At 35.2% G+C, this 26,674-nt stretch overlaps 1 protein-coding gene across 6 annotated transcripts in view; it reads right to left on the reverse strand.

Moving 5' to 3' along the window:
• Positions 1 to 26,674, reverse strand: part of NEDD4 (NEDD4 E3 ubiquitin protein ligase) — a 155,950-nt gene that overhangs the window by 57,217 nt on the left and 72,059 nt on the right. For 3 of the 6 annotated variants that reach the window (XM_069098108.1, XM_069098106.1, XM_069098111.1), the window contains 4 exons: positions 9,847 to 9,897; positions 7,777 to 7,838; positions 5,361 to 5,463; positions 329 to 495 (listed from right to left, as the gene is read on the reverse strand). In XM_069098108.1, coding sequence (XP_068954209.1) covers positions 329 to 495; positions 5,361 to 5,463; positions 7,777 to 7,838; positions 9,847 to 9,897 — 383 coding nt within the window. Of the gene's footprint in view, positions 1 to 328; positions 496 to 5,357; positions 5,464 to 7,776; positions 7,839 to 9,846; positions 9,898 to 26,674 lie in introns of all 6 variants that reach the window. The other 3 variants (XM_069098107.1, XM_069098109.1, XM_069098105.1) reach the window with 1 other exon arrangement.

A 26,674-nucleotide genomic window follows, 5' to 3' on the forward strand; every position in this document is an offset into this window, starting at 1 on the left:
AGTTCTGAATCTATCTGACTCTGCTGTCATCTGGCCCACATTTCTCTATAGAGTTCACAAGTTATAATGAAACACCGTCAAATGTTTTGCTAAAATCCAGTTAGGCCTTATTTATGGCATTATATCTACCAATGTTTCAGAAAAGGGAAATGAACTTAATGATTTCATTAGTACTAACCTGATTTTACTCAACCCAGGAGCATATGTAAAAATTTCAGTAAGCCTAGTTATCAGTCTCCAAATTATTTTGTTTCAGTAGTAAACATCAAAATGACAATTTCTAGTTATAATTATCTACAGTACAAACAAGGATGCTATCACCACATACTGAAGGGTTGGTCTTCTCCACTGTGTTCTTCTAGAGTCATGGTTTACATAATAGGTCCTTCCAAGGACATCTTGCCTTTCTTCCCAGCCTGGAGGCAGAGGAGAGTATTCCTGTCGCTGCTGCAAATGAGAAGCAGCATCTGGATGGTCCACAATAATCCAGCCAGGCTGAAAAACATAAATGTTTAATTTAATTGATGAAAGTAGATTTTTAAAAAAATATTCAAACCTTACATATTAAACAAAAAAGGGAAATTAAAAACTACATTGAGTATACAGTATTTAGACCTAGAAGTCATTCATTGAATAACTGTTTTGTCATATGACCTATAAAACCATAACTAAGTGATTTTTTGGTATTTAACTTAAGGTAATTTTACAAAATGAGGGATTACTACATTTATTATATATATATATATATTACATATATGTATATGAACTTTTATATAATTACTTTAAATAATTCGATCATATTCAAAAAGGAAAAAAGGCTGATATCTGTAGGAAAATGCCAAAGGTCTATATAAATCAAGAGTCTATTTAAAGTACAATTCCTGACTTTTTAGTAGAGATTTTTGCAAATGTACAGACACAGATAGGAAAGTAGTGAGTGATTTAGATATAATTGCCAGAGGAAAAATATTCTGATTAGAAGAAACTTTTTGGGTTTCCTGTCTTGTTTATTTTAAGCTTCCTATCCTGTGGATGGATACAAGAGAGACAGAGGTTATAAAAGTTTGGTTAAGCCCTGAAGCAGAGGAAAAATCACACGGTTTTCTCTGCCCTTCAGGTACTAGGGCCTAGTAGGAGACTATAAAATCCAACCTAGGATAACATAATAAGCAAGAAATTAACTGGGGTAGCAGTTTCTATACTAGAGCCCTCGAAGCAGCTGCAGCAGCAGAAAGAAATTTAGATACTAAAGCTATTTACAAAGCAAGAGAAATAGAGTGAAATGGCAAATAATTTTGGGGAAGGAATATCTGACATCTTAGTAAGTTAAAGCAAAGACGTTTCTGAGAACAGAAAATAAAGCCTAGGTTTATTTAAGTAGCTGTGTCTAGAGAAAATATAATATACTTAGGTATTTGTATTTGACAATTGTTCAATAATGCATCTTAGTGTTTGATTATATAAACTATTTTAATAAAGAGCTCTGTCTGTAGAAAAGCATACTTAAGTGTGAAGTTTCTAAGTCTTTTGTTTATTCATGTCAGGGGAGAGCCTAACAAGAAGGATGATATATAGTAACTCTTTCCCTGGTGACAGGACCAGAATTGTAGTCTTAGTGACTAGGAATAAATAAATGGCCTCTATAGCATTGGCTAAATTTTAAAATCTAACCTTAATTATTAAATAATTGCAGTGGAATTATAAGATCATAAACTTAGAACTGAAAGGCACTTTAAAGGTCATCCAGTTCAACTCTGCATTTTACAGCTAAGGATTATGTTGATAAAAATAAAGGACATTTATATAGGCTTTAATTTAAAGTTTACAAAGCACTCTACAAACATGAGCTTATCTTATTCTCACAACTACTCTGCCAGATAGATGCCATTTTTACTATTGTACAGATGAGTAAGTCAAGACTCTGAAAGGTTAAGGGACATGCCCAGAGTCAAACAACTAGTAGATGTTTGAAGAGGAATATGAATCCAGATCTTTGTGCTCTAAATCCAATGTAATATCTATCTACTAAGATACACTACCTTGCTTGCCCAAAGTCACACAGGTACTAAGATGCAGGATTCAAATCCAAATGATCTGACTTCAAATTCAGTGCTCTTTCTGAGTCTGAGTATTAAAAAGAAAACCTTCCTGAATATGTCTAAAGAAATTTACTATCTATAGCAGAAGATCTTAATGTATTTTTATAGAACGTTTTTGGATAAGGAAGAGAAGAAAACTGTATTTCCTTCACAAATCTAAAAGAATAGAAAAGGAAATTTGGATGAAATTGTTTTCTGTGCTTAAAAAGGGGGAATTCTACAAACATGCCTTGAAATCTAAATAAAAAAGGAAAAGCACTGGTTAAGGTTAAAATAAATTAGATTCAAACTAGCTTTGTATACATTTTTCAGATAATTCTCCTTTCAAGTCAACTGAATACTGAAGAGCTATAGCATAGTCTTTGAGGGTCTGTAATGAATGTTCACTTTTAAACTAAAAACAGGAACAGTGTCATACTGTTATACTTGCCAGTTCTTCTGCAATTCATAATCTACTTGAGGCCCTGAGAAGTTAAGTGATTTGCCCAGGGCATACAACCAAGAATTGTTAGTAGCAGAATCTGAACCCAGGTCTTCTTGACTTACAAAGCTGGCTCTTTATCAACTACACTATGATACCTAACATACCTTGGCAAATAAAATAAAGTTCAAATTGCCCCCTCTTTAAAATTGCTACTCTTTTCTCTATAAAGCAATATAATCTGTATAGTAGGATAACATGAGCCTCTTTTATAACCTATAACTATTTTATTTTTTTTTTACACTAAAGTGTTATATTTGCAGTCATGAACGAGAGACCAGAGGAAATGGCAAATGCTGTTCTGGTTACTGATTACACAAGGAATGAATATAAGCAGATATGTTTGCTTGGAATTCCTGAGGCCTCTCATAAATAAATGCCAATATGTTTACATCCACTGAAATTATAAGGTGCTTTCTAAAGGAGATCAGATGTCAACCCCTAAGACCACAAAATGAAGTGAAGCAAATCTTACCCACAATGTCTGAACTATGAGTAACATACCTATGAAAAAATCTGTTTGTGGGTAAAACTTGGAGCAGATTACTAAGTAATTAAAAACTATTAGGAATCATTTTTAAAACTACCTAAATAAACAGTTGTCTTTATTTACTGAGTAGTCATGCCCTATTTCAGACAAGATTCCATTGTTCAAGACACTTTCTACATAAAACTACTGAAGAAAGAAATCACTACCTAGTGATAAATGTACATTATATGAATATCCTCTTTTAAAAAATGGATTCTATGAAAATACAGGCAGAAATAAAAAATGTGGAGATATGAATGTGGATTAGATAAGGTAACATATATTTGCCATAGTAACAGGTCTTTCTATTGTAGAAGTATGGCTAATTCATACATTATAATCTGGAGAGGAGAATATATGCTAATCTATACTTCTAAAATAAGAATACAGACCAACAGCTCTACAATTTTTAGGGAGACTAGTAGCTAGAATATATTTTAAACCTTAAATTGCTTTATCTTTTTTTTGTTTTAAATTATATTTTTCCAATTATCTGTAAAAAACAAATTTTTTTTTTGCTTTTTTGGAGGGGAGGAGGGCAGGGCAATTGGGGTTAAGTGACTTGCCCGAGGTTACAAGGCTAGTAAGTGTTAAGTGTCTGAGGCCGTATTTGAACTCGGGTCCTCCTGACTCCAGGGCTGGTGCTCTATTCACTGTAGCACCTAGCCACTCCAAATAGTGAGTTCCTGTTCCAAAAGCTTCGATATTTAGGCTTATCAAACACTAGATTACCATGGTCATTTTACTACTGTGTACTGTGTATTTAATCTATTCCACAGACCCATCACTATATTTTTAAGCCAGTACCAGACTGTTTTGATATTACTGCTTTATAATATAGTTTGACATCTGGTACTGCTAGGTCATCTACCTTCACATTTTTTTTCATTAATTCCCTTGATAATCTTGACTGTTTGTTCTTCCAGGTGAGTTTTATTATTTTTTCTAGCTCTATAAAATAATTTTTGGTAGTTTGATTGGTATAGCCCTTGGAAATTGAAAGCTGTGAAAACTGTTGGAATGGAAAATCCCTTTATAGGGATTCAGTACCTTGTATGTACATAGTAGGCACTCAAATATTTGTCTCTTCTTTTCTATTCCAGCTGTCAAAATTCTCAGTCAGGCCTTTATTCCCTCTTACTTATCCACTGCTACATCCTAACTTATTCTTGTCTTCAAGTGCATTCTATATAATGTTGTGAGATTAAAGTTCTTAATACTGTCAACAGGCAATCATACCATGAGACTTATGTGAAAACCAGGTTTATTACAAGAGAAATGAACATTCATGTGGAACCCAAAGGATACCCGTTTTTTCAGAAGTTTATATTTTTATAATAACAGTACAAAGGAAGGAGGGAATACCAGGAAGGGGCATGATATGGAAGGGGGAATGATGTAGCAAAGGTGGGGAAAAAAGACAATACCATTCCCCATAGGAAGGAGCCAGGTGATGGCAAAAATCTCATTCTTTTCTCTTAGGAACTACTAGACTACGAGGATAGGAGGGGTCTGCTTATCTGCAAAGGACACCAGCTGCACAAGCCTTATCCCAGCCTGACAGAGACTGGCTGGTGCCTGTCTTGCCTCCCAAGGACACACAGAGAGGACAGTTTGAAAAAATAAATTATGTCAGCTCAGGGGGAGCTTCATCTTTGATACATCCTGCATGCTCTGGGTTCAGTGTTTCTGAAAAATATGGAAACTCAAAAAGACAAGTTCAAGGGACCCCTTAACATCCCTTAACCCCATAAAAGAAGCCATTTTATTTAATATGATATATATTTTTTTTTAAAATAGCCTTAAATAAATTTGAGAAAATTAAAGGAATAATAAATCTTGGGAAATAACTTACAATTTGTTGTTCTTTAAAGAAAAACATACAACTAAGATATATTAGGATTTGATACTGTTTTAATATAAGAGAACAGCCAGTTATAAAAAACCTTTTATAAAAACAAAAAATTGAATGTAATTTTATTTTTATAACTTAATTTTGGTAAATATTTTCATTTACATCTACTAGACCTTTCCTCATCACTGCATTAAAAAATTTAATCAGCAATGGCCATTCATACCAAATGGTACGCATAAGTACTTTATGGGACTTATGCATATTCGGAAAAAGTAAATCTATTTTTCAGATTAACCAATTTTCTTTCACACAAATTAAACTACTATGGTTTTTCTTTCTTGATTATGTAAAAGAATAAGAAATCTTATATTTTAACAAATTAAAATTTCTCACCACCTCTAACTCTTCAATCTGTTCTGTATTTTCATCTTCAGATCCATTGGCTTTAGGTATATAAGTCATTTTTAATCTAAGATAACCTTTAACTTTTGATTTGTGACTGTTAAAAAAAAGAAAAACACAATTAGACTAGAATACTATAAAGATCACACTTATTATAACCTTGTGTTACACATCAAAAGAGTTGAATGACTTGGAAAATCTAACTAACATTTCATGACTTCAGGAGAATTATTAGTTTTTCCTTTCCTTGCAAATGTAAATATAATAAAACCTCACTAGTTCAGTTCAGACTAAAAGAAAGCTTATGTGAATCAGTGAGTATCTAATAAGAGTAATAACAAAAATGATTTTATTGCTCTTGTACATCCTATAATTGAAACTGTCAATGATGCTTAGCAGAGCATCTGCTTTACTGAATAATATTATCTCACAATTATTCAGCTGTTTTAGGTGTAAAAAGCATCTTCCTCACAACTAAACTATGAGGTAGGTAATGGAGGTAATATCTCCACTTTACAGATGAAGAAACTAAGGCACCGAGACATTAAGTGACTTAAATAGAAAAAAATGTTTTCACACACACATCCTTGCTAGCCTATAAATTTACATCTGCTAAATGTATGTAGATACTTCCCAAGGGAACAAATTGCTTCTTGTCACTCAAGTAGGGACATTTTTCTGGAAATGTTATTTACATTATCTTTACTAAAATTTTTAAAATATAAATTTCAGCCCACTCTAAAACAACTTAAGGAGAGAAGTCTGAAGCGTAGTACGCATTTCCTTTTTTCTCCTCCTTTGTTACTTGTATTTGGGAGGTGAGTCTTTTGGGGATATAACTAAAAATTCTCATCTCACATTCAACTGGGTATCTTACCCTACCGGAAAGCAAGGGGGAAGGGAATAAGGGGGGGTGGGAATGATAGAAGAGAGGACAGACTGGGGGAGGGGATAGTCAGAAGCAAACACTTCTGAAAAGGGATTGGGCCAAAGGAGAAAAGAGAATAAGTGGGGGGGCAGGATAGGATGGAGGGAAATATAGTTAGTCTTTCACAGTATGACTATTATGGAAATATTTTGCATGACTACACATACATAACCTATATTGAATTGCTTGCCTTCTCAATGAGAGTGGGTGGGGAGGGAAGAAAGGAGAGAATTGGGAACTCAAAGTTTTAAAAACAAATGTTAAAAATTGTTTATATATGCAATTTGGAAATAAGATATACAGGCAATGAGGTTTGAAATCTTTCTTGCCCTACAAGAAAGTAAATGGGAGGAGGACAAGATGGGGGACGTGATAGAAGGGAGAGCAGACTAGGGGAACATATGCCATCTTGGGGTGGAGGAGGGGAGAGATGGGGAGAAAATGTGGAACTCAAAATCTTGAGGAAATGAATGTTGAAAACTAAAAATCAATTGATTATTTTTTTTTTAAAAAGAACATTTTCATCTCCCAGCATTTCTGGGTTGATGGCTCCCCTTTGCCCAAAAGCAAAAAGATAAATCATAGTAGACATTGGTGGGGCAATGCTACTTTGGAGCCTTTTTCCAATGCAGTGCTTTGTTTATTTCTATTTTGCTTCAGTAATTGCATTTAACTTTTATGCTAAATGAGATAATTTTTTTAGGTTCACACAAAAACGATGACTAATCTGTAAATTAACAAGTTTTTTATGTAAACTTTGTACATTTCCAATACACAGCATAATGATAGTTTAGAAGTAAAAAGAATTCATATTTTCTAAATTCCACTTTTATAAGAAAATATTTCCTGGGTTCCAATAAAATTTTTCTGTAATATTTAGAAAAGGAAAAAGTGTTATTTTTTTAGAAATGATTTTTCTGCTACACTTCAATATTTTCAACAGTCAATCAGTATACATCTTGGCCATATTTGCCTATGTGGTATAGAATATTGAAAGTGTTATTGGGGGGTTTAAATATAACCTCTTAGAAGAAAATCAAGAAATTTGATTTAGCAGTATAGTTATTAAATATGCTTTTTGGGTTTTAAATTTCTCTCTTTGCTTATGTTGCCTTCCATTATTTAAAATACAGTCAAGAGAAAGTACATATTTATTCTAGAAGACTGGTCTTATATCACATCATTTATTAGTTTGAAGACAAGCTGGTAAATGTGTTTGAAATATGGTATATTTCATTAAATAAGATTTAAATGTCAAATATATATAAGCATAAAGAATAATCCACTTGTCTCACTCAAAAATAATTTCTTTTTGTATAATTAAAAAATACTTTTGTAAAATCAACAATTAAAAATTAAATTATTTTTTGAAACAGCTTATTTGAAAGGGAATAAGCCCTGAACTCATACAGAACTGAACTGAACTGCAAGCTACAATGAAGACATGACTTAGTAACGTTTTCCTATTTGATATCTACTGACCTTCTTGGATGAAGAAGAAAATCCTTAAATGTGTATGGTCTTTCCATATTTGGATTTTCTGTCTAGAATAAAACAGTGAGTTTTCAATATACAGCTGTTATATAAAAATGTGCTTAAAAAGTTTGTGAATTATAATAAAAAATACAACTATAGATTTTTATGCACAAATAACCACTCCCACCCCCCTACAACAAACTGCACTAACCCCTTACCCATGTCAATTATAAATCTGTGGCTTAAGAATTGTTGTGAGTTGGAAATTAAAGATGAGAAGAACAAGGAAAGGGGATGTTTGCTTCAAGTCCGACTGATAAGCTAATAATAACAAATCATCTGGTAAGGTGAGAAATTGGCCACACTAGGTTATACCTGGTATTATACTTCCATAATCTTGGCTGGTACCCCAGTTAATAAAAAAAACAGCTGGCTTGGGTTGGGAATGGAGTGAGAGAGGGAAGAAAGTTATGGAAAGGTCAGGCTGTGTGTCAGGTAAGATGTTGGTTAACAGACAAACTAATAAATAGTTATTTTTGACATGGAAAAATAAAGAAAACCTCAAAGCAAGCAGAAGTAGGTTGATTTTTCTAAAGCAAAGAGCCTATACAAGGGAGACATTGGCTCTGTAGGTAAAGAAAGAGACATGGTTAGATGGCAAGGAGCCCAGAAGGGCAGGTTAAGCAGAATTGTATGAAATAACACAGGCTACAGGAAGTTACTTTAGAATTTCAGGGGACAGATTTAGGGGAAATGGTGTATGAGGTTATGGATTTTTCTACTTCTTATCAAATCTAAAAGGTCTCTCTGCTACTTTATCCTTTCAGACATCCGAGGTTTTAGGGCACTACTAGTTCCTTGGTCTTAAAATTCTGTCCTGAATTTCTATATCACTACAATATCTTGATTTCCTCTCAACTTCCCCTTCTGTCTCTTCTTTCTTCTTATTCTTTAAAGTTCTTTTTTTCAAAATGCAGTCCTTGGCTCTCTACTTTTCTCTCTACTCTCTCCCCTAGGAGGTCAACCATTTTTACAGTTTTGAAAACCATTTCTTTCTTTGTTGTTGTTCAGTCATTTCAGTTGTCTGACTCTTCATGACTCCATTTGGGGATTTCTTAGCAAAGACACTGAAGTGGTTTGCCATTTCTTTCTCCAGCTCATTTTACAGATGAAAAACCAACTCAAACAGGGTTATATTACCTGTACAGGGTCACACAGATAGCTGATTAAGTACTGAGACCAGATTTAAGTTCATGAAGAAAAATCTTCCTGATTCCAGGCCTGACACTCTATCCACTGTGCCACCTAGCTGCTCCATTTTTTATCTTAGTAACTTCCAAATGTCTCTCTAGAATTCTGACCTCGCCCACGCTCAAATCTTCTGCTTATAAGAAATGTTCACTTTAGGGGCGGTTAGGTAGCGCAGTAATAGAGCACCGGCCCTGGAATCAGGAGAACCTGAGTTCAAATCCGGCTTCAGACACTCAACACAAAAACTAGCCATGTGACCTTGGGCAAGTCACTTAAACCCAACTGCCTTCCAAAAAGCAAAAAAAAAAAAAAATGTTCACTTGGATGTCTTGTTATCAATTAAATTCAGTATATATAATTTCAAATTTATCTGAAACCAGTAGTCATCCATTCACTATTAATGATAATATTAGTGACCTTTTTCTTAAACTGACTCAAAATTTTTTGACTCACTATTTTTTCATTTTCCAGTCAGTCAACAAATGCTATGAATTTTTCCATCTCTTTGTCTCTTAAATCTATTCCTCCTTAACTTCCATGGCCACCATTGTAAACCTAGAACCTCATGCTATTTTATTATAAAAGTCTCCTTGCTGTATTACCCAATTCCAGGCTCTCCCCATTTATTTTAATCCTGCACCTTGCTATTAAACTAAGGATCATATATTTAGATAAAATTGAGGAGGCAGGTTGAGTTAATTTTTAAATAAACAATAGGTTCAAAGATCCAAAGTGGCAAGCTATTCAATAAGGTATATATTTACATAGATGATATTACTGATATGCAAGTATTTATTAAATAAAATAATGAAAGTTTGTACTAACCGGTAACTGGTAAAGAGGTACATCTACTTGACCTAGGAAATTATCTCTTGTCTAGAAGAAAGAGAAAAAAAAGTCAGACATAAAATATGCCCAAACCCTTTAGCAATTTCAAAGTCAACTGAATTAATTTTTTTTCAGAGAAAACTCTAAAGTTTCTGTCCCATGGAACAATGATGGCAAAATAATAGTTGACAGTTATGTATACAAGTTGCTGTCTCTTATTATCCATCTTGTGGACCATCCCTTTTCCACAATTTTTCATTCTTAGTCTTCACCAGGTAAAGACCTCATTATGTGAGTGAGGGAAGGGGGAAAGAGATGGACGAGAGGAAAGGAGGGGGCATTGCCTTTGTGCTAGTGTGTGAACTGGGGTACATTGAAGATCTGCTTAACCTTGGAAAGACATAAATGTTAGGCTCAGGGAGCCCAGGAATTCAGGGAACCACACTTCTCATGGCTGTTATTTATTGTTCACAACACATCTTCTAGCTGTCCTGAGGGTTCATGGGTCTAGAAAAATGAGGTGGAATAGGGTGATTCAATTCTACTACCATAGCTTGGCATAGTTGGAACTGTTACAGAGCTAAATTACAGAGATCTGTTTTTATCAGCACAATCCTATGGAGGGTCAGTTCTACACATAAATAAAGCTGACCTAAAATTTATCACAGTGAATAGCTACCACAATGAGGCCTATACCCCAAAGAGATCAAAATAAAAAGAAAAGGACCCATAAGTAAACACACACACACACACACACACACAAAATCACAGTTGTTTTTGTAGTGACAAATGAGTAACAACTTAAGGGGGTAAGCATCAATTAGGGAATGGCTAAACAATTATGGTATACAAATGTAAAGAAATAAGAAATGATGAAAAAGACAGGTTCAGAGAAACCTAGGGGGACTTATGTGAATTGATGCAGAGTAAAATGAGCAGAACCAAAACTATTTATTCAATAACGACAATACAAGGAAAAAGAACTTTGAAAGACTTTATTGATCAATGGAATGACCAATCTCAATTCCAGAAAACTGATGACTACCTCTTGACAAGAGAGAAATAAGATGGTAAACTACAGAATGAAACAAAAAATTTTGGACATGAGCAATGTGAAAATCTGTTTTGCTTGACTTTGCATATTGATTAAAAGGCTTTTTAAAAAATTTATTAATTTGTTTGTTTCCTTTTAGTTTACAGGATTCAATTCCACAATTCCTTGAATTTCACATTTTGTCCCCCTCCCTTTTCCCCCCTCCCCATGGTGGCTTATAGTCAAGTATAGGATCTGTAAATACTTTGACATTATACATTGGTCAGGTTATAAGGACGAATTGTACCAGCTGGAATGAAAAATGGTAAAGAGGACAAAAACCAAATAAGAGAACGAAAAAGATCAGGTATTTTGCTTCCACCTGGATATAAACTAAGTTCTTTCTAGTTCTTTCTCTGGAGGCACATATTTCTCTCCATCATGCGTCTTTTGGGATTGACTTATATCACTGCATTGCTGAGAAGAGTCCAGTCTATCAAAGTTGGTCATCACACATACATTGTGTCTGTAATTGTGTACAAATTTCTCCTGGTTCTACTCTTCTCACTCAGCATCAGTTCTTTTAAGCCTCTCCAGGTAAATATGAAGACTGCCTGCTCCTCGTTTCTTATAGCACAATAGTATTCCATAACATGCATTACCACAACTTGTTCAGCCATTCCCCAATTGATGGGCACCCCCTTAATTTCCAATTCTTTGCCACCACAAAAAAAGCTGCTATAAACATTTTTGTACATATGGGTCTTTCTCTCATTTCTATGATCTCTTTGGGATATAACCCTAGGAGTGGTATTGCTGGATCAAAGGGTATGAAAGTATTTATAGCCCTTTGGGCATAATTCCAGATTGCTCTCCAGAAAGGCTGGATCAGTTCACAACTCCACCAACAATGCATTAGTGTTCCAGTTTGCCTACATCCTCTCCAGCATTTGTCATTTTCCTGTTTTGTCATCTTAGCCAATCTGACTGGTGAGATGTGGTACCTCAGAGTTGTTTTGATTTTCATTTCTCTAATCAATAATGAATTATAGCATTTCTTCATGTGCTTATAGATAGCTTTAATTTCTTTCTCTGAAAACTGCCTGTTCATATCCTTTGACCATTTATCAATAAATCCTCAGCATTCCTATATATTTCTAATGAAATTCAACAGCAAGAAATAGAAAGAGAAATCCCATTTAAAGTTACTGCAGACATTATAAAATATTTGGGAATCTACCTGCCATAACAAACCCAGGACCTGTATGATCATAACTACAAAACACTTTTCACACAAATAAAGTCAGATCTAACTAATTGGAAAAATATCAATTGCTCATGGCTGGGTCGAGCTAATATAATAAAAATGACAATTTTACCTAAATTAAATTATACATTTAGTGCCATACCAATTAATTTACCAAAAAACTACTTTATAGAGCTAGAAAAAATAGTAACAAAATTCATTTGGAAGAATAAAACGGTCCAGAATATCAAGGGAATTAATGAAAAGAAATGCTAGGGAAGGTGGACTAGCTTTACCAGATTTCAATCTCTACTATAAAGCAGCAGTCATCAAAACTACTTGGTACTGGCTGAGGAATAGAGGAGTGGATCAATGGAACAGATTAGGCACACGAGATTCAGAAGCCAATGACTATAGTAATGTATTGTTTGATAAACCTCCAGACCCTGGTTTTGGGGATAAGAACTTACTATTTGACAAAAACTGCTGGGAAAACTGGAATATAGTTTGGCAGAAACTGGGCATAGACCATTATCTAACACCATATACCAAAATCAAGTCTAAATGGGTTCATGATCTAGGTATAAAAGTTGATACTGTAAGCAGTCTCCTAAAACAAGGAATAGTTTACCTATCAGACTTGTGGAGAGGGAAAGACTTTATGACTAAATAAGAATTAGAGAACATTATAAAATGTAAAATGGATAATTTTGTCTACATGAAATTGAAAAGTTTCTGTACAAACAAAGCCAATGTAACCAAGATTAAGAGGGAGGTGGGAAATTGGGAAAGAATCTTTACAACCTATGTCTCAGACAAAGGACTCATTTCTAAAATATACAGAGAATTGAGTCAAAGGCTTTGTTTTGTTTATTAACCCCAATGTTTGGGGAAAGAGAGGAGCTATGGATAGCATTTCTCCTCCCACTACATAAGAAGAGAACAGAAGGCTAAAGGGATCATAAACAAGTAGGACCGATTTGAATTACATGCTGAATTTTTACTTAAAAAAAAATAAAAACCAACCCTATCATAATGGTTAAATCAACCAGAGAAAGTAGGCTAGCCTGGGGCCTTAACTTCTGACAAATAACTTCAATTCTATATATTAGTTTGTCAGCATAATAGAGCAATGAAGTTAATTACTGATTCAACAAGCATTTATTAAGCACTTACTTAGCTATTGTGCTAAGTTCTGGGAAGAGAACTAAAAGCAGAAAGAAAAATGGCTCCTGGCCACAAGTATTTGTGTATCTAATACAGGAAGCAACACATAAAAGAGATACAAAAATTGATGGTAGTGAGGAGGGTTTGGAGGGAGGTGCATAGGGAAGAGAAGAGAAACTACTCAAGATGGGGTATGGTAGAGAAAGTCCTGTGGAGAAGTGGCAATGCTGAAGGACAAAAACACAGTTGTCATGGGTCTCCTCTTTAAATTGGAGGTTCTGGGAGGAACCAGCCAATCAGATCTAAATGAGGCCTCAAAGGCCACAGTACTTCAGGTATAAGAAGTAATCTAAAGGTAGAATGGGCTTCCAGAGCGAAATGGTTTCTATCACATGGCAATGAAAGACCTGTAGAGATGAAACTGTAGTGAAGCCTTGGGCAAGATGAAGGTGAAGAAGGGAGAGGATACAAAAACTGGTCTGAGTACATGCCAACCTTAGGCTACAGTGCCCCCCAAGAGAAGGGTGTGTGTGTGTGTGTGTGTGTGTGTGTGTGTGTGTGCGCACATGCATGTGCACGTGCGTGTGTGTGTTGTTAAAGAAATACACATTCCCTTTTTTTAAAAAAACCTAAAATTTGAAGACTGAAGAGTATTTTAATTAAATGAGATCTCAGGTCCTCCTAGAGGAAAATTTTTTATAGAAGAAGAACAAAAAGGATATCACCAGAGATGTGTGACCAGAACAGAAGAAGGTCATGTAGCAACCTTGAGAGATAACTGATGGAGAGCCCAAGAGCTTCCCTAGGGTCCACACTAAGTCAAGAGGTCTAGACTCTAGAGGACCTACTCTAGAGTAAGACCACAGGACAATAAGTTGTATATATTAGAGAGCAGGTAGGTAGCACAGCGGATAGAGTGCTGAGCCTGAAGTCAGGAAGATTCTTTTATTTTTTTTTTAGTTCAAATCTGGCTTCATACACTTATTAGTCATGTGACCATGGTCAAGTCACTTCATCCTGGTTGCCTCAGTTTCCTCATCTGTGAAATGAGTTGCAGAAGGAAATGGAAAACCCCAAAAGGGGCCATGGAGAATTGGACAAAATCAAAAAACGATTTAACAACAAACATGTTAGCATCATTTTGTCAACAGAATTTCAATTTCTTATTATTTTATGTCATATTTCTTTTGTATCTACCACAGTCCTTAACATGGTTATAGTCATTAGTGATTTTGCTTTGAGTTGACCTTTTACTTCTCAGTTCCTCTGGTATAGGGCTGGCATACAGTAAATGTTTAATAAATGCTCTAGACAGACAGATAGAGCATTTATTAAGCACCTAATATGTGCCAGATATTGGGCTAAGCACTGGAAATACAAATACCTAAAAAAATAAAAACAGTCACTGCCCTCAAAGAGCTTGCATTAGAGTGGGGAGGGGGAGACAAAGCGTAAAAGGAAGCAGAAAAAAGGGAATGGGGGGGAGGGGAGGTGAAGGAGGCAGAGGAGCCATAGGCTAAGCTTCCTCAAATGGAGGTTCAGGGTGAAACTCATCAATTGAAGGAAAAGGCCAAAGCAGTAAAGGTGATGTCTGGGTGAGGAGAAAGCTTCTGGGGCAGGGTTGGAAGGGAATTTGAAGTCTTTTTTTTTTTGATTGACTGGTTGACTAGTATATGATGGTGTGTGTGTGAAGTCTAGGTTTCATGTTCCACATTTCAGTTTTTAAAATGAGCTATTAAAATAAATTTTCTAACATCAGTTCATACTGCTACTACTATTATCACCATGATCATCATCAATGATAACTCACATTTAAGAAACGAGATAAGCAACAGTCTATGTAATAAAGCACTTAACAATAATAATAATAATAATGCAGTTACATTGCACTTTAAGGTTTGTAAAGTGCTTTACAAATATTACCTCATTTTATCCTGTCAACATACCCTGGGTGGTAAGTGCTACTATTACTCCATTTTACAAATAAAGAAACTGAGAAGACCAATGTTCAAGTGACATCTACAGTCAAATAGCTAGTAAGTGTTTGAGGCTAATTTGAAGTCAGGTGTTCCTGACTTTATGGTCTGCATTCTACCCAATATGTTGTCTGGCTGCTGTGTGGTGAAGGTGAATTTCCTGGTGACAGAGAGTGAGCAATTACAGTCACTTTTCCATTTACAAAAAAAAGGGAAAAAGAAAGTCTTAAATTCATTCCTAACAATGAATGCCAGTCAGTCTGTAATGTTCATTTGTTTCTCTAGTCAACTAATTATTTCATATTCAGCAAATCAAGCATTATTTAATAACAGTTATATCCCATATTAGAACTACATGAGTTCCTTCTGTAAAAGCAATTCTGTAGTTGGTAAAGCTTAACCCATTCAGGAACTCTCCTAAAAAAAGGAATTCAAGAAGGTTAGGCAATTTTTATTTTATTTTTGTTATATTTGTATTATCATAAAGTGTATGATACAACAAGGACCAGATAAGAATTGGTTAGGCAATTTTAAAATCGTCTTCTTTGAGATAAATATTCTGGTCAATTCAATTCAATATTCAACAATAATTTTTTTTCAAGTGGGGGCAAGGAGTAAATTTTTACAAAATTGATTACAGAACAACAACAAGTTATGTGAAAACAACTGCTAAAATATTGCCAAATTTTACAAAATCTTGACTACAGATACTAGTATCTCTAACTTAATGAGGTGGAAACTTTCTTGCTATTTCAGGGAAAGCTCTAAAGGAAAGCCTTACTTAAAAAAAAAAAACTTACAAGATTCTAAATACACACACATTTATTTAAAATAAGTTAAGGGGTGACTACTCAAATTACTGGGTTCTTGGACTCTATAAAAAAATTCTTCTGAATATTAAGTTCTACTTTTATTCATTTTGCAACAGTTCGATTCATATACACTTTCCAAGAATATATCTTGTGAATAAACATATAAATACTTTTAGAAGATTTATATCTTTGAAACAAAAAAACTAAAGGCATATCCAGAATTTTCCACTGGAATCCCAAAACTTTTACTTCAATTGTGTTTCTTAATGCTAGGAAAAAATATTTAATTTAAAATACAGAACCTAAAAATGAATACTAGTACAATACTGGTCTGGTTTTCAACTTTTAGAATTATTTTCCAATTCTTTTCTCTTATTTCCTGATCCTTATGATTTCTATTTTATTGTGGCAATAAAGACAATAAATTAGTTTCATATGGAAACACAGCAAAGATCTTAATGATGAAACAATATAGTAAAGAAGAAAAAATATTAAAGTGGTTTTTTTTGAAAAGCAATCTGTCCATCTGTCCAAATTGTTTCTGTCCATCATAAAATTAAAAGGTAGGTTATATATGCACTGGTGGTGTCATAATGCATAAATAGGCTACTAGTAAGTACTTCATATCCATAATATGACTATAACAATATATTATCTATCCAAATGTTAAATCATTGAATTGAGCTAAAATGGAACTCAGAAATCATTTATTGACTCTTCTTTATAGGTTACATATTTCTAAAGGAGGATATTATATAAAGCAATTTTACTTTTGAAGTTACTCCATTAGTAATGTATATTAGGGATAAGAAAGGAGTCAAGAAGGGAGATAAAATAGGAAACTGAATAATTCAACAAAAAGTAATTTTTTAAATATATACAGATCAATTGAGAGACTGAATTGGATTAAATAAAAAGTTCCTGCAGAGGCCATATCAAATGAAACCAAAATGAACTTTAATATTTACAATTATTAATGTTCAGTGAGAAATTTGAATTAGTTGTTACCCTGGGCAAGTCATTTAACCTCCATCTGCCTTAGTTTCCTCAATTGTAAAATGGAGATCACAATAGCACCTATCTAGACGGTTTATTGTGAGGATCAAATGAGATAATATTTGTAAAGTGCTTAGCACAGTAACTTGCACATAGTGGGCACTTAATATGGCACTTACTTACCTCTTTTCCTACTCTATAATGAAGATGCATTGACCTTATTGTTCCTCACTCATGATAATGTATCTTCATTTCTATGTCTTTGTATAAGTCTCCTGGAATGCACTTCCTCCTTACCTCTGCCTCAAAGATTTCTGTTCTTCCTTTAAGATGCAGCTCAGACATCACCTTTTACATGAAACTACTCCTGATCTCCCCAACCACTAGTGCCTTTACAAATGCAAGCATGACACACACACACACACACACACACACACACAATTTGTATGTATGTGTACACATATATACATATTTTAATTAACTTTACTTTTTATAGATACTTGTCTCCCTCAACGGAATGCAAGCTCATTTCTAGGAAGGGCTGTTTTTTTCTTTATAAATTTGTATTCTTGAGTCAAGCACAGTACATGGCACACAACACACACTTATTAGTATTTGTTGATTGATTGACCATAGAGGTGAAGGTCTTGTAATCAGCCCATAATAAAATCTTACCTATATATGATCAAGTTTTCTTTATGGACAGAAAACGAAATTCTTTAATTTGGCAATATTTTTCTACTAATGTTATATACTGTCATTAAAAAAAAAAACCTTAAGATGGGTTTTGGTGCATCAGTTATCACTAAAAAAATGTTTTTTAAAGTTCAAGACCCTCACAATTGGTAAAGAAATTAGAACCTATCTAAACTTTTCAAAAGCTTAACACTCTAAAGTCTAGATAATCTTATTGAGTTTAACCTTCTATGTTAAATCAGATAATGGTTTTAGCTCCAAAATGAGGAACAACAAAATTACCTAGCCTGTTTTTAGACCCTAGGAGTTTTCTAATGTCTGATAACTTTAACTCTGTATTACAACAGGGCTAAGGGTTATATACTTCTAGAATGTCAAATATTTTACAGCTACATAGCCACCTCTGCTAAATATGCTGACAGGTGTAGAAAGAAGAACAAAGGCATACTAGCAATTTTCAGAGAAATCCCATCTCCAGAATTACTGATATGTAAAATGCCAGTGATCTTCAGGCTCCTCTGCCAATATTTCAAATGCTGGGAGGCTATTAACACAGTCCATGACAGCAACTGATCTGTTGTAAAGTTTTTCTGTAGAAAACTATTTCTTCCAGAATTAATCCTCTGTTTCTTCTATGAAATACTGTTTCTTGCCTCTAGAAAGAAAAGAGTTGTATCCTTGCTCTGGACATAAAATGGGGATCCAGTGTGATTTCCTCTTTCAGATATGAGGATACCTTAAAGCCTGCACTGTGTTCTTTTCTTTCTTTTACTCCTAATTCTTGCAGACCCACCCTCTGACCTCAAATGACCAGTTTCATTCCATCCTGAAGATCATGGGACTTATTTATTAAATAAGTTTCTACAATATTCACTTCACAGTCTTCCTTTTCTCCTTTTACCTCCAATACAGATACCTCATGGACATCAGCAGGCAATCTGAAGGGATGGCTCCTCAGACAACAGATTTTTTGATGTCCTTCCTGAATCAGAGCATTATAAAGGCTAATCAAATGAGACATGATATCTGTAAAGAAGCTTAGACTTTGGTAGAGTTAGGAGACTTGGTTCTGACACTAGTGATGTGACCATGGACAAATCACTTAACTTCTCTGAGCTTTAGTCTTCTCACCTAAAAAAAACAGGAATAATGTTTTCACTCTCATATAGCATTATTAGGACCTGACATGTGAGTTGTGATTTTCTTGGACCACCTCCTTACCCTTTACTTGCTTTCGCAGCAATGTACCACCCTGATGTATGTTTTATAAATTCTGCAGCCATGTTTATTGTCCCCTGCTTGATGACTATGGATGTACCATTGTCTAAGGAGTTTAAAGGAATCCTGGAGAAAATGTTCAGGTTACTCAGTCATTGCCATTTTTCTACACCTATGAACACCTCCAAATAAAAGTTGGAAGGATCTTTTCCATTACCCTTCTTTGCATGGCTCCTAAATAGACTTCCCTACTTTGAAAAATAATGGATAGGCCCTACTGTCCTGATTGATGGTTTTTTGTGTAGTTTGCCTCCAAACATCCTCCAAAACAGTCACACTACCATCCCCTGTGTACTGTTCCTCCCCTCCCCTACTTCAGTTCTAGAATTATGATCAAATCAACTCTGTCACTGATCCTGGTAAGGGTATGTCAATCCACCCTATTCTACTCACTATGCCTGCAAATTTCCAAACTAAAATACCTGTCTTCTTTGACCACTACTCTCCTACTACATGTGTTTCCCTAGTAGAATGTAAGCTTTGGGGTGGCTAGGTGGTGCAGTGAACAGAGCACCAGCCCTGGAATCAGGAGGAGCTGAGTTCAAATTTGGTCTCAGACCCGTAACACAAAAAACTAGCCATGTGACTTTGAGCAATTCACTTAACCCCAAATACCTTCCCCCTCCAAAAAAGCAAAAACCCCAAACAAACAAACAAACAAAAAAGATGTAAGCTTCATGAGAGCTGGGACTGTCTTTGCTTTTGTATTTTTATCACCAATACTTAGCACAATGCTTGGCACATCATAAATCATAAGTTGGATTCAATAATTACTTTTCTATTCATTCATTTCTGAAACAGGTAAATTCAGTCATTAGTTCCCTATAAAAGAGTACCCCAAATATAGCCCAGAGGTTTTAGGTCAGCCAGTCAATAGGTATTTATTAAGGGTTTCCTACGTGACAAGCACTGTGTTCAACTCAAGAGATACAAAGGTAAAACATGGCTCCTGTCTTCAAGGAGTTCACATTCCAATGAGAAAAATAACATATAATTACATACATATAAGATACATACAGTATACAGAAGGTATTATCAGAGAGAAGTGGAATGGTCAAGAAGGGGATGTTGCAGATGGACTCTGAAATACCACCTGATGAAGGTGATGTTGTAAAGACAAAAAAAAAAACCCTCTAAGAGACTTAGGAACTCTAATCAACAAAATGACGAACCACAATTCTCAAAAAGCAATAATGAAATATGCTACCCATCTCTATATGGAGAGGTGATGGGTCTTGGGGAACAGATTGAGGCACTTTTTTGTGGACATGGCTAATGGAGGATTTTATTTTGCTTGGTTATAAATGTTTTAAAGTGTTCTGTTTCTCTTGCTTTCTCAATGAAGGAGATGGGTGGAAGGTAGAGAATTCAGAGCTAAAAATAAAATAAAATCGAATTAAAAATTTTTTTTCATTTTTAAAATTTTTCAAATGCTTTGTTAACTTCTGATTTACATCATTCATTTCCACCAGATTTTGAGTTGCAAATTTTCTCCCTGTTTTTCCCCTATCCACTGCCCCAAAATAGCAGTCCCACAGGATATCCCCTCCTCCAATCTGCTCTCTCCCATATCTTTTCCCATACCCCTTTGGACTTTTCCAGTAGGGCATGGTGGATCTCTATGCCCCTGTGCCTGTATATCTTATTTCCCAATTACATGTAAAATAGTATTAATAATAATAATATATATATTTAAACATTTGATTTTAAAACTTTGACTTCCAGATTCATTCCTTTCCTCCCTTGTCACCCACCCTTACTGGGAAGATAAGCAGTTCAGTAAAGGTTGTACATGCAAAACATTAACATTGTAATGCAAAACATTAACATAATAGATATATTGTGAAAGACTGACTATGTTTCCCTCCCTCCTATCCCACCTCCCATTTGTTCTATTCTCTACTTTTATCCCATCCCTTTTCAAAAGTGGGTGCTTCCAACTTCCCTCCCCCCCCCAGCCTGCCCTCACTTCCATCATCCCCCCTCTCATCCCCTTCCCTCCTACTCTCCTGTAGGGTGAGATACCCTATTTAGTGTGTATTTCATTCCCTCCCCAAGCCAAATTCAATGAGAATAAGTTAGACCCATTCCCTTTTGCCTTCCTATTCTTCCCCTCCATTGTAACCATTTTCCCTTGCCTCTGCTATATGAGATAGTTTACCCCATTCTGTCTCCCCATCTCCTCTCATTATATTCCTCTCTCACCTCTTAATTTCACCTTTTAAGTATCATCCCTTCCTATTAAATTGGTCCTGTGCCCTCTATCTATGTATACCCGTAAACATATATACACACATTCACATGTGTATTAATATGCCCATATACCCTCTGATATAGACATATATATATATATATATATATATACATATACACACACATATATATTTCTATTCCCTTCAACTATTTTCATACTGAGTAAAGTTTCATCAGTTACAATTATCATTTTTCCATGTAGGAATGTTAATAGTTCAACTTTGATAAGTTCCTTATGATTTCTTTTCCCTGTTTACCTTCTCAAGCTTCTCTTGCTTCTTGTATCTGAATGCCAAATTTTCTATTCAACTCTGTTTTTTTCATCAAGAATGCTTGAAAGTCCTCTGTTCCACTGAATGACCATATTTTCCCCTGAAACATGATACTCATGTTTTGCTGGGTAGGTGACTCTTGGTTTTAATCCCAGCTCCTTTGCCCTCTGGAATATCATATTCCAAGCCCTTTGATCCCTCAGTGTAGAAGCTGCCAGATCCTGGGTTATCCTGATTGTGTTTCCACAATATTAAAATTGTTTCTTCCTGGCTGCTTGTAATATTCTCTCCTTGATCTGGGAATTCGGGAACCTGGCTATAATGTTCCTAGGAGTTTTCTTTTTGGGATCTTTTTCAGGAGGTGATTGGTGGATTCTTTCAACCTCTATTTTGGCCTATGGTTCTAAAACATCAGGGAAGTTTTCCTTGAGGATTTCTTGGAGGATGATTTCTAGGTTCTTTCTTTGATCATGGCTTTCAGGTAGTCTGATAATTTTTAAATTATCTCTCCTGGATCTATTTTCCAGGTCAGTGGTTTTTCCCATGAGATATTTCACATTGCTTTCTATTCTTTCATTTGTTTGGATCTGTTTAACAGCATCTTGATTTCTCATAAAGTCATTAGCTTCCATTTGCTCCAATCTAATTCTGAAGGAATGATTCTCCTCAGTGAGCTTTTGAGATTCTTTTTCCATCTGGCAAATTCAACTTTTTAAGGCATTCTTCTTCTCATTGCCTTTTTGAGCCTCTTTTGTCTTTGAGTTAGTCTATTTTTTTAAGGTGGTATTTTCCTCAGTCAGGCTGTTGACTCTCATTTCGTAATTTTCTTGCACCGTTCTCATTTTTCTTCCCAATTTTTCATCCACTTCTCTTATCTGCTTCTTAAGGTTCTCTATGGCCTGTAACCGGTTCATATTTTCCTTTGAAGCTTTTTTTTTTCAGGAGTTCTGACTTCACTGTCTTCCTCCTGTTCCATGCTTTCATCCTTTTTGTCCCCAAAATAGGAGTCTAATGTTGGATTGCTTTGCTTGGTTTGCTTCCTTTGCCTGCTCATGTTGCCACTCAATTACTTGACTTTTGGGCTTTTGACACAGTAGTTCTCTGCTACCAGACAGGGAAGCTTCGTACTAAATGTTGGGGTATTCTCAGCTGCCCTCTCTGAAGCCTCCACACACTCTGGCAAGCTGGTCACACACCCCAGGACCTCCACCCTAGACCACAATCCAGATCCAAGTTGGTTAAAGCAAGAGCAATTACCCCTCAGATTGATCGATTGGTCCCCCTACACTCTGTAGGCCAGGAGCTGAAGCTACAATGTGGTGGCGGCTGCACTGCAGTCCTCAGAAGCTTCTCTCCCCTGGGGGCAAAAGCCAACACACTCCTAGCTACTGTGTCCCAAAGTCCACACTGCATTGACCTCTCACTTTGTCCTTAGCATCTATGTGTTGATAAATCTGGATCGCCACTGCTTCTGGTGATCTGGAGTCCCTTGGGCCAGCGGCTGATCAGGCCCGCTCTGCGGCTAAAAGCTCGGTGTGGGGCTAGGCTTGGCTCCCAGAGTGCTGTGCTGGCCGCTACCTGCTGGCCTGCCAGGCTGTCCTCGGCAGGAGGTTAGCTTCTCTGTGTTATTTTGTGGGTTCTGTAGCTCCAAAGTTTCTGCAGAGTCCCCTTTTACATGGATTGGAGGTGATGAGAGCCAGAGCTGCACGGAGGTCCTGTTTCTACTCTGCCATCTTGACTCCACCCAATAAAATTGAATTTTTAAAAGTCTTTCCCTTCTCCAATCTATGCTCCATTAAATAAACAAAGCAATTTCCTTAAAGCCCCACATCACTCACTCAGATATCTTCAGTGGGGGGCAGCTAGGTGGTGCAATGAATAGAGTACCAGCCCTGGAGTCAGGAGGACCTGAGTTCAAATCTGACCTCAGATGCTTAACACTTACTAGCCATGTGACCTTGAGCAAGTCACTTAACCCCAACTGCCCTGCCCTTACCCCTCCAAAAAGAAAGAAAGAAAGCTCCAGTGGCTTCCTATTTCTACTCAAGATCAAATATAAACTCCAATGTTGGCATTTACATTTCATCACACAACCATCAATTAATCAAAAACAAATGTTACAAAATCACAAAAGCAAGCACGGCTATAAAGAATACATATAAGAAGACACTTGTTTGCGCAAGGCAAAGAAGGAGATAGAACACCTTGTATGTACAATGACATATGGGTCCGTCAGGCTGCAACACAGATATCACAACAAACACTAGGGATACAAAGAAAAGTGAAGCAGGTCTTCTTCACGAGTTGCTTATACTCTTAAAGGAGAGATAACATATAAGTATGTGTATAGTGCATATAAAATAAATGCAAGGTAGTATTTGTAGAGGTGGCAGCTCTCTAAGTATGGCACACTGCACCCATTTTAAGACTTTTTAAATGGATTGTTTTGCTTATTTTTAAAATTTTTTCATTAAAAATATTATTTGCTACATAGAACAGTTTCTCAGAGGAGGAGGGAAAGGATATGGGGGAAAACTTTAAGTAGGAAAAAAACAATTTTATTAAAAAAAAAACAAATCTCCCAATATTGTTCAATATTACATTAGAAATGTTAACTATGGCACTAAGAGAAGAAAAAGAAACTGAAGGAATGAGAATGAGCAATGAGGTAAAACTATCTCTTTCTGAAGATGATACAATGCTGTACTTGGAAAATTCTAAAGATTCAACTAAAAAGTTGAAACGATAATTTTAGCAAAGTAGCAAGATATAAAATAAACCCACATAAATCATCAGCATTTCTTTATATCACCAATAAAACCCTACAAGAAGAGACAGCAAGTAATAAAATATTAGCAATTTATCATGAGAATAATACACTATGAGCAGGTGGGATTTATACTAGGAATATAGGGCTGGTTCAATATTAGGAAAACTATCAACATAACTGACCATATCAATAACAAAATTAACAGAAATCACATGACTCAATAGATACAGAAAAAGCTTTTGACAAAATACAACACCAATTCCTATCAAAAACAATAGAGAGCATAGGAATAAATGGAGTTTTCCTTAAAATGATAAGTAGTATCTAATTTAAATGATCAGCAAGCACTATATGTAATGGGGATAAGCTAGAAGCATTTCCAATAAGACTGGGGATGAAACAAGGATGTCCATTATCACCACTCTTTTTCAGCATTGTACCAGAAATGTTAGCTTTAGTAAAAAGAGAAGAGAAATTGAAGGAATTAGAAAATGCAATGAGGAAATAAAATTATTACTCTTTGCAGATGATATGATGGTATACTTAGAGAATACTAGAGGAGCAAGTAAAAAATTACTTGAGATAAATTCAGCAAAGTTTCAGAATATGAAATAAACCCACATAAATCTTCAACATTTCTATATAGTACTAATAAAGCCCAGCAAATTACAAAACACTTTTCACACAAATAAAGTCAGAGCTAAATAACTGGATGAATATCAGTTGCCCATAGGAAGGCTAAACTAATATAATAAAAATGAAAGTTCTACCTAAATTAATTTACTTATGCTATATCAATCAAACTACCAAAAAAAACTTAGTTTATAGAGCTAGAAAAAAAATAACAAAACAGAAAAAGAGTTGAAAAAAAGGTCAAGAACATTAGGAGAAATAATGAAAAGAAATGCAAGGGAAGGTGGCATAGCCGTATCAGATGTAAAACTATAATAAAAGTAGCAACCATCAAAACTGCTTGGTACTGGCTAAGAAATAGAATGGTGGATCAGTGGAATAGGTTAGGTATACAAGACACAGTAATCATAGTAAACTACTGTTTGATAAACCCAAAGACTTTGGCTTCTGGGATAAGAACTCATTATTTGACAAAAACTGTTGGGAAAACTGGAAAATAGTGGGCAGAAACTAGTTACAGACCAACATCTTAAATTGTATACCAAGATAAAGTCAAAATGGGTATGTGATTTATACATAAAGGGTAAGACTATAAGTAAATTAAAAGAGGAAGGAATAGTTTACCTATCAAATCTATAGAGAAAGGAAGAATTTATAACAAAACAAGAGACAGAGAACATTATGAAACGTAAAATGGACAATTCTGATTACATTAAATTAAAAAGATTTTGCACAAACAAAGCCAATGCAATCAAGATTAGAAGGGAAGCAGAAAGCTGGGAAACCATTTTTACAACCAGTATCTCTGATAAAGGCCTCATTCCTAAAATATATAGAGAACTACATCAAATTTATGAGTATAAGTCATTCCTCAATTGACAAAAGGTCAAAGGATATAAAGAGGCAATTTTCAGATGAAGACATTAAAGCTATCTATAGTCATATGAAAAACTGTTCCAAATCACTACTGATTAGAGAAATGCAAATTAAAACCACTCTGAAGTACCACATCACACCTATCAGATAGGCTAATATGACAAAACAGGAAAAGATAAATGTTGGAGATGTGGGAACACTAATGCATTGTTAGTGGAGTTGTGAACTGATCCAACCATTCCAGAGAGCAATTTGGAACTATGCTCAAAAAGCAATCAAACTGTGCATACCCTTTGATCCAGTAATATCACTACTAGGTCTATATCCCAAAGAGATCATAAAAAAGGAAAAAGGCCTACATGTAAAAAATTATTTATAGCAGTTCTTTTTGTGGTGGCCAAGAACTGGAAATTGAGGACATGCACATCAGCTGGGAAATGGCTCAACAAATTATGGTATATGAATGTAATGGAATAGTATTGTTTCATAAGAAATTATAAGTAGGACGCTCTCAGAAAAACCTGGAAAGACCTACATGAATTGATGCTGAGTGAAGTAAACAGAACCAAGACATTGTACACAGTAACAGCAACACTGTGAGATGACCAACTTAGATGGACTTAGCTCTTCTCGGCAATCTAAAACAATTCCAAAACATTCATGATGGAGAATGCTACCCACATCCAGAGAAAGAACTATGTAGTCTGAATTCAGATTGAAACATACTACTTTCTCTACTTTTTTTGTTTTTCCTCTTTCTTCTGATTCTTCTTTTATGACATGATTAATGTGGAAATATGTTTAATATGATTATACA

The sequence above is a fragment of the Petaurus breviceps genome, unplaced genomic scaffold, assembly GCF_028583685.1.
Source record: "Petaurus breviceps papuanus isolate PSGF00001 unplaced genomic scaffold, PetGlider_PUasm1.0 37, whole genome shotgun sequence".
Taxonomy (NCBI): domain Eukaryota; kingdom Metazoa; phylum Chordata; class Mammalia; order Diprotodontia; family Petauridae; genus Petaurus; species Petaurus breviceps.